This window comes from Cryptomeria japonica, chromosome 7 (assembly GCF_030272615.1).
Source record: "Cryptomeria japonica chromosome 7, Sugi_1.0, whole genome shotgun sequence".
Classification (NCBI taxonomy): domain Eukaryota; kingdom Viridiplantae; phylum Streptophyta; class Pinopsida; order Cupressales; family Cupressaceae; genus Cryptomeria; species Cryptomeria japonica.
This window is the reverse complement of record NC_081411.1, coordinates 804,599,924-804,614,829: the sequence shown is the minus strand read 5'-3', so window position 1 is coordinate 804,614,829 and position 14,906 is coordinate 804,599,924. Positions and strand designations below refer to the sequence as shown.

Genomic DNA, 14,906 nt, shown 5'->3' with positions numbered 1-14,906 from the left:
AGAAGCATTCCCATATAGATCATTGCATTTGCATCATTTAAGTAAATCATTATAGAATTAATTTCATTTGCATCCATGATCATCAAAATAAAAAATAAAAAGCATTTTCATTTCATCATCATTGCATCATGTATAGAACATCATCATCATAAAAAAAAGGAAAGAAAAGATCAACATATATATATATATATATATATATATATATATATATATATATCAATGCATATAGATTATCATCATATAGAGTAACATGCATAATAAATCATGAATCATTGGCATCATATAGGGTCCATGTCTGCATATCATCATAAAACAATAAACAGTCCAAGTATACAATGATATCAAAGAAATAATCAATTAAATGCAATGTTCCATGATAAAAATCAATGTCTCATATCAATATGTCAACTAGGAAAAAGAGAACCACTCTTTTCAGATGTTGTAGGCCTCATTGATCATCTTGTTTCCCCTAGATGAATCAATACATCTAGATCCTCTTGCAACATGATATCAACAAAATGTCAGTTCTTGATCCAATCAATCGCTTTGATCAATCAATCAGCTATCCTATCTCCTCACTTGAGATTTCTATCAATCTCTTTGACTACATATTAGTGACGCTCATTCATCATGAGGTTACGCATCTAGTCTATCTTATCTTGAGTTTACATCATTGACGTTCATCAATCATGAAGTCAATCAAACTCTATCCTATCAGATCATCAAAGCTTCGAGTTTATATCATTTACCCTCATCGATCATGAGGTCAATCAAACTCTATCAATCATAAAATTAAGAAGAATATCAAAGTAATCAAAGAGCAGACATTTTCATCAACCAAAGTTGCAGAAATTTCAATCAATTATCATGAGATCAATCGTTGAATCCAAATTTTTCAATAATTTCATGATCAATCTCCCAAGGGGGCATACAATCAAGATTTTTATCTCCATCAGGCGCATTATCGAAACTTGATTTAATATTTGAAACAATGTTGTCTCAACATCATTTCAAAGAGGGGCAAAATGTATACACATAGAATTGGCTATATTTATTTAATAATTATTCTTCTATTAAATAGTTAATTTGAAAAGATTAATTTATTTAATTCATTTCATGTTCTTCTATTAATTAATTTAATTGAAACATTTTATTAATTAATTCGTTATATTCTTTTCTTCTAATCAATCAATTAAATATCTAATATTTAATTATTCCTCTATCTACTATCCTATAGTCTCATTAATTAAATAATTTCTTAATTATTTAATCCCTTTTCCAACTCACCTTTCATTATCCACGTCACTTCTTCTTTGCCAACTCATCCATCAAGTGGCTAAATTAATTCAACAAAATTAAATTAAATTAAATCATTTGTTAGCCACTTATCTCCAACTTCCAAAATAAATAAAATATTGTGTACGTACACATTTCCTAATTTTCTTCTATATTCGCTCCAACATCCCTATATCTTAGGAGGACTTGAGTCCACTTGTCTTCTCATTCCTACATCTTCTCCAACTATTCTATATCATCTCAAGTCTTCAACTCGATCAAGGTGAGATGAGTGACACTTGTCTTCTCCTTCCCACTTTCTACCAACCCTCAACCTCTTTCTCATAGCCATCCAATTTGCAAGATTCAATCATGACTGTTGATCTTTGCCACCTAATCTTGTGCACTCAAAAATCTATAAAAACAAGTCTCCTGAGCCATTTTGAAACTAATAGCTAATCATATAGTCATTCTAGGAGTTTTGATCTTGTATCTGTGAGTTTGAGTTTGAAGCAATTAGCAATTTTATAATTCTTATCATGGCTTAATATCATGTTAGCTTAAATCATTTGCATATGTATATCATAGTATTAGTTAACTATCAGTCCATTCTTCATATGTCACTTGGAAGCTACCGGTACTTGTCTTAAAGAAAATTATCCACAACCAGGAACAGTGGAGTTAGGACACAATGAGGTGTAGATCATGGAAGGTATAATCTTGTTTATTTCATTTTACTTCATTGGTTGAAGTTAAGTTTCCTGTAGCTTTCCTTTTTATATTTTATGATGGACTAACAAGTTTCAGGATATTTCTTTGGAGTTCAACTTTAGCCACAATAATATATATATATATATATATATATAGACATAGACATAGACATATACACATATACACATATATACATACATATGTATATATATACATACATATGTATATATATACATACATATGTATATATATACATATATACATATATACATATATGTATATGTATGTATATATATATGTATGTATATATATACATATGTATGTATATATATACATATGTATGTATATATATACATATGTATGTATATATATACATATATATGTATATATGTATACATATATATATACATATGTATATATATACATATATATGTATATATGTATATATACACATATGTGTATATATGTATAGATATATATGCTAATATAGATATGTATGTATGTATGTATATGTATATATATGTATGTATATATATATATATATATGTATGTATGTATATATATATGTGTATGTATATATGTATATACATACATATGTGTATATGTATATACATATATATGTGTATATGTATATACATATATATATATATACATGTATATATATATATAGATATACATAATATACATACATCTATATATATACATGTGTGTGTGTGTGTGTGTGTGTGTGTGTGTGTGTGTGTGTGTGTGTGTGTGTGTGTGTGTGTGCATATATGAAGGTTTCTAGGTTCAATGAAAGGGTACAAGGCTTAGCTAGAAATGTGAAAAACACAAGGTGGAACACTTGTCACATAACTAAAAATTTATATTATGATCCATGTGAACAAATTGGAGGGATAAGATTTGTAAAGGTGAAAATTAGGGTGTCACCATTAAATGTAGTAAAACCACTAATTTTACTTAATTAACCATTGCATTAAGGAGGGGAGTAATTTAATAGACCTAATCTCTCTAGGATTAAGATCCTAATCAAATTCCAAGCCTCTTGAATGGGGCTCTTTCCTCCTTGGAATTAAATGATTTGAAGTTTTCTAAAATTAGGGTAAATGGATGAATATTGAAGAGATTAGGCATAAACAGTGAGCTACAGTCATTATATTGAGTCACAAACCTAGATCTGATCAAGAGAATGTGATTCGGATCTGCTCCCCGAAATTAGGCCTAAATTGTCAGGACCATGGTGGTGGTCGCCATGGTTCTCCATACTTTTTGTTGTCCAAAGGTGAACCTATTCGTCTCTGTGAATAATGTTGTTCCTAAAAATTGCACCTTTGTACCCATTCCTACACATAATAGAATTTAGAAAATGATTGGGAATAGGGGTTTTTCTAAGTCAAACCCTGGTTTAGCAATTTACCTTGAATGAAATAATGCAAATACTAAAATAAATGCTGGAAAGATATACCTCAGATCTGCAATTGTTGATGATGATACTTTGCTTCTTGAATGCAATCGCATATGTTGTATGGAATGGCATGAACATGACAAAACCCTAATCACACACACATTCTTGCATAGGAATGATGTAATTTTTCTCCATAATGATTGAATGAAGAATATGCAACCTTGAAAATCTTTGGAAATGCTTGATGATGAATGCTTCACACATGCAATATTGCTAGGAATTGATTTTTTAGGATGGATAGATGAAATTGGGTTGATAAAATATCTTTATATATGGGTATCTAGGTAATTTACCAATTAGGTTGACCTCCAACAATCATGTGGAGCCACAAAGTTGAATTTCCACCAGAGAGATAGGACCCCTGTCCCATTTCAAAATTGGGCCCTACTAGGAGGGACCATGGCACTAGGCACCATGATCCTTCTAAAAAAGGGACCATAATGAAGCACTAGGGAGAAGGGTACCTCTCTAAGAAGTCCATCAGTGGGTGTACATGGGAAAAAAACTAGAGAGAGGACACAAAATGGACCTAAATAGGCGATGAGGATAGGACACACTAAAGTAGGGGCACAAACATGAGGTGTAAATTGGCTTGGTGACAATTTACGATGCTACAAGATTAAATAGACAAGAATATGGGTAAATAAAAATATGTGGAATTAATTAATTAAATAATAGGTATTTATTTAATAAAGGGGATGGGATAAGGGTAAAATGATAAATATTTATTTAATTAAGGGTATTAAGATAAGATAAAAATAAATATGAGATTTAATTAGATAAATAATAAATAATTATCTAATTAATGGGTTAGCGTAGGCTAAAATTAGGTGTGGCCAGGTAAGGTAAAAATTTAGATGTTTAGAAGTCATGTTGAGAAACATTATACCACCATTAATAAAACAATTTATGGTTGTAGTCTATCCGATCAACAAATTTTGCCACTACATCACTGGGTATAAGTATTCGTTCATACTAATTGTTGGACTCAAGCAATGAATTGATAACTGGGCATAAGACCTCAACTCATAGATATAATATCTTTGCTGAGTAGCCATTAGATTTCATCACTAAGATCATTTATCTTATCAAACTTAGGGATGTACAGCTTGAAATGGGACAACACTATTTGTGCACTAAGATCTTTTAGGAGTTATGCTATCCTAGTTTTAAACAACTGAACTAAAATAAACATTGCAAAGAAAACACTTCTAACATAGAACAACTGCATTCTATTCCAACTAAAACTAGTTCTGAAATAATAATCCTTCTAATTAGCAAGAATGACTACATTATTCTCTTTGGTTGCAGGAACAATCACTGAGCTATAGTCTCGTGGTTGCAGGAATAGTCGATTATCAAATCTACTAGAAACGGAATGAAACTAACTAGGATGTAAATATGCAAGAAGAAAATACACACCAACATACCTCGGACGGGTGGAGTCACACCAATATGCCATTAAATTAATTCCATCTACTCATGGCAGAGAATGGCCTCCCTCCCAATCCAATTGGGATAAATTCATAAGATTATGATAATCCTCCAAAACCTGTACCATTCCATCAGTATTAAATTTTATTGCCCATTTTGAAAAGGCATCTGCCACATCATTTCCAACATGTGGGACATGCAAAACCTCAAAATCCTCAAAGGTGTGGAGCAATTTTTTAATAGAAGAAATGAATTCATTTATATATCGTACATGGGCTTCCCCATTTTTAATATCATTTACAATAATCATAGAATCCTCTTCAAGGCGAATTTTGGGGAGGCCTAGCCATTTTACCATATTATTGGTTCCATCAGGTAATTTTTTTGATCCTATTGTGAAGATGTTTCCATGCCAATCTCATGCAACAAAGCCTACTCCAAATGGACCTAGATTACCTCTGGAAGCACCATCAAAATTTACCTTGTGTAATCCTTCCCTCAAAATGCTCTATGCAACTTTCTCTGTATCCTCCTTGCTTGGATTAACCCGACCGAGCCCATTAATGAGCCATAAAGTATGTTATATTATCTTAGAGGGTATTAAGAAAATATTTTAAAGAAATAGATAATTATGGTTTTTTCTCTTTATTATGCATCCCTGAAAGGGATTATTTCTATCCCCTATAACTTATATGAATTTCATTGGATTCAAGTCATGGCATGACTTTTTTCGTCAATGCACATGTGTATGTATAATTGTTGGTTATAAATTTTGTAGATATAATTAGCATATATTTGTAATGTTTATATCTCTAACTATTTAGATGATATTGTCATTAAATTATAGCATGTATTAAGGAGGTCTTGTGCATGATTGTCATTAAATAGGTGGATTTTTATTTGGAAGAAGTTAAAAAGCTTATTTAGGATATTGTCATTAAATTATAGCATTTATTAAGGAGGTCTTGTGCATGATTAGTCATTAAATAGGTGGATTTTTATTTGCAAGAAGTTTAATAGCTCATATAGAATTTTAGAAAGGTGATGTAATAAGTTTCCTTAACCTTAATATCGTTGTATTTTATTTATAAGTTGACATTAATTTTTACTTATACTAGATCATTATTCTTTTGAAATCATTGGTAAATATGTAGCTTAGTCCAAGTGCATGCCAACGGTCTTACTTTATCAAAGGATGTGGATTAATTGGGACCGTGGTAGTTTAGAATAGAATTTGGTTAATAGATTTTCAATCAGTTGGCATCTCAAATAAATCAAAATGGATATCACAATTTTATATATTTATGACATATATTAAAAATAAAAAATGTAACCTTTATCTCATAAAAATGAAACATTTAAAACTAAATGTTCTACTTTTTAAATTTCTTAAATACACAGTTATATATAGGTCTAAGGCTAGTAGTTTTGATTAGGTAAAGCATGAAAAGGTTTGGACCCATTTACAAAATAGTCATCAAGGCATAATAGAGGGGTCTCACGAGGTGCAAAACAAGCAAAAATAATAAAGAGAAACTAACACCAAAAGTGAACCATGTAAAAAACAATAAAAAAGGAAACCAAGAGAAGACCAGCCAACACAGAAATTAGCTACATGATTCCCAAAATATTAAGGTCTTTCACCACTTGCCATTCTTTTTTGAGAATTTCCAGCTAGTCTGTGAAGGACAGCTCTTTGTTGGCATTAACCTCCTAGAGATGAGTAGTGTCCTAAATTTTGTCTTTCCCTTTTTCGTTAGACCTCAGAAGTGGATCAACTAGAACTTGGGAAGGAGTAATATCCTAAATTTTGTCTAAGACTAGAAGTTAAAAAGGGAATCATTTTGATAAATATTTTAATTTCTATGTTTTCTTTATTATTATTTTAATATATTTTTAGATCTATTAGTAAAACGTAAAATTACTATAATACTTCTCTATTAAATGTGCAGGTCTTTTCTTTTTTTCTTATATCAATATTACACTCTATAGTCCATCATTAAGATCAAGAAGAATATTATTCTCATTCCCATAATAAATTAAATAATGTGATATAAAAATATTTTTCCTACAGCTTACTTAATTATAACATATAATTGTAAACATTAATAATGAATAACTACAATTTTTTTATGAGTACACATTTCTCAAACGTCTTAGATATTGTTTTTAGTGGTTATGTAAAGGTTCAAACCTATCTCACTTTTTATTAATCAAAATTACAAAATTATTATGAAAACTAATTTCAAACATTTACATATTTACTACAAAATCATCTATATTATTGAAAACGCCAAAAACCAAAATTTGAACATAGGAACAACTCCAATATAGCAATCTATTAAGTTTAAACTTACCTATTTCCCTCTTTCAAACTAGACTCTGTGTTCTTATTTAATGAACATAAAATTCATTTGATCATTTATATTTATTTGTATTGTAAATCGCGCACCTGTGCAGATCAAAATATTGCGGCTTCTCATACGTTGGCACAGGTCACACTCACTCTTACAGAAGTTTTCATTTGACTCAAATTTATAATTTATGAACATGCATATATCTTCTTGCTCACAGATAGTTATACATGTTGTCACTATATATTCTCGCACAGAGATGCTCACATCTTTTGTTATTTTAAAAACCCTGCATAAAACCTGCAACATACATTTTATTAAGGCCAAGAAACGATCTCACTTGTGGTTTTATTATTCTCTTACTATTAATTTATTTGGCGATCGAGTATGCTTCCCATGCTCACCTCACATACAGAAAGTGAGTCGCATAGATGAGTTAAAATCTAATAGTGCTTGGCAAACTGATATGTTTCATAGCGCAGGGTGCAGCTGCCCATGAACACCTGAACACCCACCCTTTCGCTGCAGCAGTCGAACAGCTTTTCGATTCCCTTGGAAATGCAGGCCGCACAGTCTTTCCCGGACATGTCCCTCCAGCACATCTCCATTGTATTCCTATTATATTATTGATCATCCTTATAAGAAGATAGATAGAACTTAAAAAAAAAATCAAATACAACCATTCCCTTCTATCTATCTTTGAGATCCTAGCATATTGTTGATCATTATTAGAAGAAGATAGACAGAGGGGAAAAAATCAAATAAAACCATTTTGTTCTACACGGATTGATATGCTTAATACAAAGATGTGGACCTGACCAAGAAGTGTTATAAATATCATCTTTTTTAATGTGAGATTGAGTAACTTCAATAAAATCTTTTAATAATATTTTTTCAAAACCGATAAATTCATTAGTTAAATTGGATGTAAAATATAATAAAATAAAGAAAAATCTTTATTTTTTGTATGTAGTAATATATGGAAATGGTTATCCAGCCCTTAGAATGCTCAAATGTATAAGTTACTCTCATACACCATAATTTATAGTAAACACAGAAAAGAGAAAAAGTTGTGAGAATGAGCCATGTTCCTCATGCAGCAAGGAGGAGAGATTTTTCCAACATGCAGGAGATTTCTTTTATAAAAAACTCTTTCACTTTTTAGAGAATGTATTGGTGCAGATTTATATACAACTTGCAAGTATATGTTTCAAGTATAGATTTGAACACCAACAGTAACATAAAATCTGATGAATTAAAAAAAAAAAAAAAAGATCTCTGAACAAAATACAATTTGGACATCATCAATGGGTCTTATTCAATGCTTTACAAACTTTATCTTAAATTAAATGCTCCAAATTGCTTCCATGATAGGCCACTTTTGTGCATGAAAAAGTTTTGTCATTTGTGAGGACATCTATCATTCCTCTATAAAGATAATAAATACTGCTTTTAAATATAAACATTCATAAATTGATTTAAATGGAAATTATTCTTAACCACTCATGATCAACAAATTTATCCTCACTCTTCGTGAGCCTTTGATTTTTGTCGCTCGTTGGTTCACGGTTATGTAAAGGTTTGAGTCTCTCCCGATTTAATATATTCAGAACATATTTATCTTTACACTCAATAGACTATTGCCAAGCAAGGCAATAATTTTTCAAAAGTTCGTATTAAAATTAGTGGTTTGTAGTTCTAAATTAGAAGTGAAAACACCACTTTTGTGCCCAAAAATAGGTTTTGCATTAGATTTTTAAAGTATTTATATATTTATATATAGTCCTATCATTAGTTGCAGGTCTGATGACCTTGATGAGATACTCTTGTATTCATTGTGTGAAATTAATCGGTAATGCATGCAACATAGATCCTATTAAGGCAATGCAACCATCTCCTTTTGGCATAATTATTATTATTATAATTACGCTATTTGGCGAGTGTGTCTGCCACTATTTGTGTGGTCAATGACCTCAACTAGAAAGAACAAATTGAATAACAAGTATAGAGTCTAATAATGCTCAGAGAAGGGATAGATTTCAGAGTACAGCTGCCCATGAAAACTTGAGCTCCCACTTTTTCGCTACAGCAACTGAAGAGTTGTCCATATCCCTTGGACAGGCAGCCCGCACAGTCGTCCCTTGACATATCTCGCCAGCACATCTCCATCCCATAGATGGTTACATTGGGAGAGACAACCAATGACCCCAATGCGAACATGGTAGGACTGGCTAGGGCCCTGCTAGACAGATCCACCAATAGATCCCTAACGCCAGCATTACAGTGGATATCTGTGTCCTTACTGACATTTGAGAGGCCATACCAGAAGTTGGTGTCTTAATCTGAGATGAAGGTGTAATTCTCGTAGCGAAGGAAGCTATGCTCCAGCTGGACACGGGAACCAATGGCATTGGGGCAGTTGTAGTGGACGACCTTCATTGCCTCCGTTGAGCGCGCACCACAGTCAGCTGGAGACAAATCTCCTCTGCATTGGAGGTGCCCTGACACGTGGCTAGACGTTTCCAGCCCATAAACAGAAGCGCCGAAGCCAATGTAGGCTGCTTTCTCTGTCAGGTTTTTTAAGAGCGCCTCCACGTTGGTATCAAACTGAGATCCGTTGGAGTAATTCACCACATTACATGCTGCGTATATCTCATCCGATGACTCGACCATTACAACAGAGAAGGGGAGCAAAGCCGCCAGATATAGCGGCGCACTCATTGTTGCTCTCGCTGAGAACTACATTTTCGTAAATTACAGAAGAGAACAAGATGTGGTTCAACACTACGAATAATTCATCTTATAAATAGGAGGGGAGTATGACCAGGGAATAACTGACTGGGGCATAAACATAATTTTAATTCACAGAAGCTTCGAATGCACAATTCGAACCTGTTACATATATTTTATTATCGGCAGGTAGTTTGTGCAGGCTCTGCCAGTACCCGGTCAACGTTTTGCAATAAAAACTCAGAAATAAAGACGATGGAAACAAAAGGAAGTGGCCCATGGTAGCTTCAAACTTTCAAGCGCTGAAATCATCCACGCAGCACAGAATTCTGAATTTTGGTCCACCGAGGTGAGTATATCTTTTTTAAGTGAGTAATGAGCCAGTCTGCAGCATTGTTTTCCACTTTATTTTATTTTAAAATTTGTTCTAAGTAGAGTAAAATTTGTATGTTTTGGTTTTGTACAAAACACGTTTCTTTGGATGGATTCTTCGCTTTTCCTCGCCCCTATTAAAAAGTGTGGGTGCAGCAAAAAAAAATTAGTATGTGATGCTCTGCAAAAAAGATTAGAAAATCTATTTGATGGCAACACACACAAGAGCACAAGAAACAAATGTTAGTGTTAGCAACAAAAGATTATCCTAAACAGGCATATCAAGAGAGATATTAAGCATGAAATAGAAAGCATACAAACATACAATAGATAAACTATACTCCTCCAAATGCTAATCAAAATGCTCATAGTTGTTCTTCCCTTGTTCCTCTCCTCTCCAAGTTCCACATGAGTGTAGCTCTCAGCTTTTAGCACTAGCCATGGATGCCACATGGAGATTCAAGATGGTTGCATATGATAAGCAAATGGTATGCAAGTGTAGATAGTGATGCTATGAAAAAGCTCTATGCTAATACCAGTATAACAACAATACTCTAATGCTTTCTTCTTTGATTGAGGAGAAGGGTTCTATTTATAAAAGAAATAGGGAAATGAAGGGTTAAGATTGAGCAATCTTAACAATGGTTAGGATTGAAAGATATTCAATCCATGTGAGACTTTCAACCCAATCCCATGTTGACAAGTGTTACCATCGGGAGGCTTGAGAGGAGAGATAAGGAGCATTAAATGCTTGAGGGGACATGATGGTTACCCTAAGGGATTGGGTTAGGGTTAGGTTAATGGATATTCCTTTTATCCAAGGGATAAATGAGTGTGCAAGGGTTAAATGGTTACCTTAGTCAAAGAAATAAATGCTTTGAAGAGACCCATGAGTCAAAAGGATGGTTAAGTTAGAGGAAAGTCTCTAACCAAGGTAAAAGGTGAGTTAACCATAAATAGTTATGTAAGAGCCTTTAATGGTTTGGAAGACTTTAGAGGTTAACCATTTGAAGACATAAATCCCTAAATGCCTTTCAAAGACTTTGAGGGCTTTAAGAAGTGACTCCAAGTTGCTTAGGAATGTGATAATGATTAGGATAGGATTAGGCTAATTACAAGGAGTTAGAAGAATCTAAAAGGGATTTAGGCATGCAAGTGGATTTTGTAGGAGAATGCAAGTGGGAGGAATTTTGGGATTTTCAATTAAAATAAAATCATTTATTTCAATTAAATAGTCTAATTTGCATTTGGATAGATATTTACATAAATATTAATTTATTTAAATGAGAAAAAGAAAGATAGAGCATTAAATGCTTGAAGACTTTAAGGGAAATCTTTAAAGGCTTAAGAAGACTCTAGAAGGAAGCCATTAAGTTTGAAGACTTTAAGGGAAACCATTAAAGGAAGCCATTAAGTTTGAAGACTTTAAGGGAAACCATTAAAGGCTTAAGAAGACTATAGAAGGAAGCCATTGAGTTTGAAGACTTTAAGGGAAACCATTAAAGGCTTGAGAAGACTTTAGAAGGAAGCCATTAAGTTTGAAGAAAGACTTGAGAAGACTCTAAAAGGAAGCCATTAAGTTTGAAGACTTTAAGGGAAACCATTAAAGGTTTCAAGTGGGTGAGGATAAATAGGATTTTAAATAAATAATTTATTTAAAATAGTTGTGCAACTTGCATTTGTAGGAAAATGCAAGTGGGTGGAGGATAAAGGTGATTTAAATAAATGTTAATTTTTTTAAATGTGAGAGATGAGATTTTGGGGGATTTAAATGTGAGAGAAGATTTAATTAAATAAATATGATTTATTTATTTAATTAATGGTCTGAATTTGGTTAAGTGAATTAAATCAAATAAATTGAATAATTTATTTAATTAATAGGAAAAGAGGGTTAAGATGAATTAATTAAAAATTATTGATTGATGGTTAAATAATCAAATAAATACTAAATATCTATTTAATTAAGTAGACAGATTTATGTGACTACATTTGCCCCTCTTTGAGACGGTGCGGTTTTATTGCATCGTTTCAAAAAAAGAAAAATAGGCATGAAAAAATATGCCCCATAAATGTTAATTTAGTGGATGGTATGCCCCCTCGAGAGATGGGCCGATTTTTCTTTTTTTTTTTAATAATCGGGCAATCTCTCAAAAAAGAACGAGAAGTGGAGGGGAGGTAGAAGAAAAGAAATAAGCAATAATGGTGAAAGAATGGAAGAAAACAGAGTGAATATGGAGAAATGGCAAGCCAGTGAGTACCCGTAAGTTATGCAGGAGATATAGTGCAAATGTGGTGTTGTGATTTTGATTGATACTATACAATTGATCAAAATTGGTTGGACAATCTGGTGCAATCAGTTTAATTGCCCCAGTCGAGTCAAAGCATGACAGTTGATGTCAGTTGCTCGCTTGGACAAGATAAAGTCTGAGTAAGTGAATCAAAGTGACCTGATGGTGACTTAGACAATTGATGTAATTGCCCAATGAAGTCAAGGTATTTGAAGCAAAATACTCGTTGAGACTTAGACAATTGATGTAATTGTCCGTTATGATTGTGTTTGATTGGTTGATCAATTGATAGTGTGTGTGTGATGGATGGTTGTGGTGAATCATAGTAGCCCTGTTGAGACTAGGTCATTATGATAAATGTCTGTTGTAGTCTAGGTTTGTCATAATCGATTACCTATTGAGACCCGAAGACACTTGATCAGAGTATCTGTTGATAGTCTAGGTGTGTGTGAGTCGATGTGCCTGTGTAGACAGAGTAATTGGCTTGATTGGGTTGATGGGAGATGATGTAGGGTATGTGATGCTGATTACCAAGATGGGGAGGGTGAGGGTGGGGTTTGATGTTAGATAGAAGAAATGGAGGACCTATGATGCATTCCTATGGAAGAAGAGGAAAATAGAGTATCCATTGTCATTACTATGTATGAATGATATGCAGTTATTTATGAATGTATGGATGGATGGAATGCAACGGAATGCAATATATACAGATGAGATGGAATGACGATCCATAGTGCTTTATTTTCATCATTGAGGTATAAAATGTTGTAAGAAAAATACAAGCAACTTGACATAATGATTCAAGATGACCTGAGTATTCCTTTCATAGATTTTGATATAGCAAGTCAATACAAGCAAATTGATATAATGGATCAAGTTGACCTGAGTATTGCTTGCAGAACAGACAAGGAATATCTCCTTTCCTGCATGACTTGGAATGTCCTCCTTGATCTTTTGCTGATCATATCCTGAGACAAGTTCATACCGTAGTAAGAGATAAAACCATTATTGAGCTTGGATGGGGCAGTAGGAACCAAAGATGGAGTATTGTACCTGTAAGAAAACAACATATATAAAGAATAAAGAATATCGACCCTCGATAATGGTTCATGCTCATATGGTCGAGGTATACGTTGTAGTCAACAAGTCGTAGTGATCTATGACTGTATTTTGCCTATGATCACATAGCTTAGTGAACTTCCCACATAGACACCATTAGTACATGCCCCAATACTTCATCAGAATAATTCGCAGAAGATACACAAACAATGCTATAGGAACCTGATATATATAAATGAATGAATAACCTACAAATCCAATCAAGTATTTTGATAGCTTAAATAGAATTTTCTTGTCAAAGAAAATTTCATCTTGTCTTTGTTTTGGTAAGGAAGGATGCATCCTTGTTAAGACAGTTTGTGTGTTGATGGTTGATTGTTGATTTTGATTTGATAAGAGGTCATCGTTTTATTATTTCACAATGTTTGCTTGGTTATCTGCTTGGATGCGTATGTACAATGTGTTGTCATGTTTTTGATTGATTTTTGATGCTTTATGATGTTTTTGAATTTTGTGAGATTATTTTTCAATGTTTTTGGTATTTTGTGAGATAATTTTCCAACGTTTTTGGTATTTGGAGAGATAGTTTTGAATTTTTTTGGATTTTGTGAGATAGTTTTGAATGTTTTTGGATTTTGTGAGATAGTTTTGAACGAAGATCAATAAATCACAAGTAATGCAGAATCCACTTCCATCAAATAGGTTAAGGGTATTGACCCCAGTTCTAGGCATGACTCTGAAAAAGTGGGATGCGAGATGCATGAAGTACTATCCTTAATTACAGATCAATAATGAGCCATGGTTTGGACGAATGGATGAGTGAATGTAGTGGAAGTGATCGCAACAAGTCTGAAAGACAATGGAGCCATAGCCTTTACGAGTGGCGTCTGTTTGCCAAGTTTTCACCATCTCACTTACCCAAGGTGCCACTGGAGTGGTTTGTTCACCATTTGGATGCATGATTTTTCTCTTTACTATGATTTTATTTTTGTTTTTTTGTATTTTCTTCAGGACATTTATCTGAATGTTTTTTGATGTTTTTGTTGGTATGTATGGGAGCCTGATGCTCTGTGCAGCTTATGTATAAAACCGTTTGAGGAGCATGCTGTTGATCGGATCTGCTAGTGGTTCTCCTTCTGAAGTAGCCAACTGATATGCCCCGGACCCAAAGACAGTAGTGATAACATATGGACCTAGCCAGTTTCATTCAAACTTTCC

At 33.0% G+C, this 14,906-nt stretch overlaps 1 protein-coding gene across 1 annotated transcript; it reads right to left on the bottom strand.

Moving 5' to 3' along the window:
• Positions 1-9,576: 9,576 nt before the first annotated feature.
• Positions 9,577-9,960, bottom strand: LOC131857011 (antifungal protein ginkbilobin-like protein). The gene has a single exon (XM_059208994.1). The coding sequence runs from the start codon at positions 9,958-9,960 to the stop codon at positions 9,577-9,579; it is 384 nt and encodes a 127-aa protein (XP_059064977.1).
• Between the last annotated feature and the right edge of the window lie 4,946 nt (positions 9,961-14,906).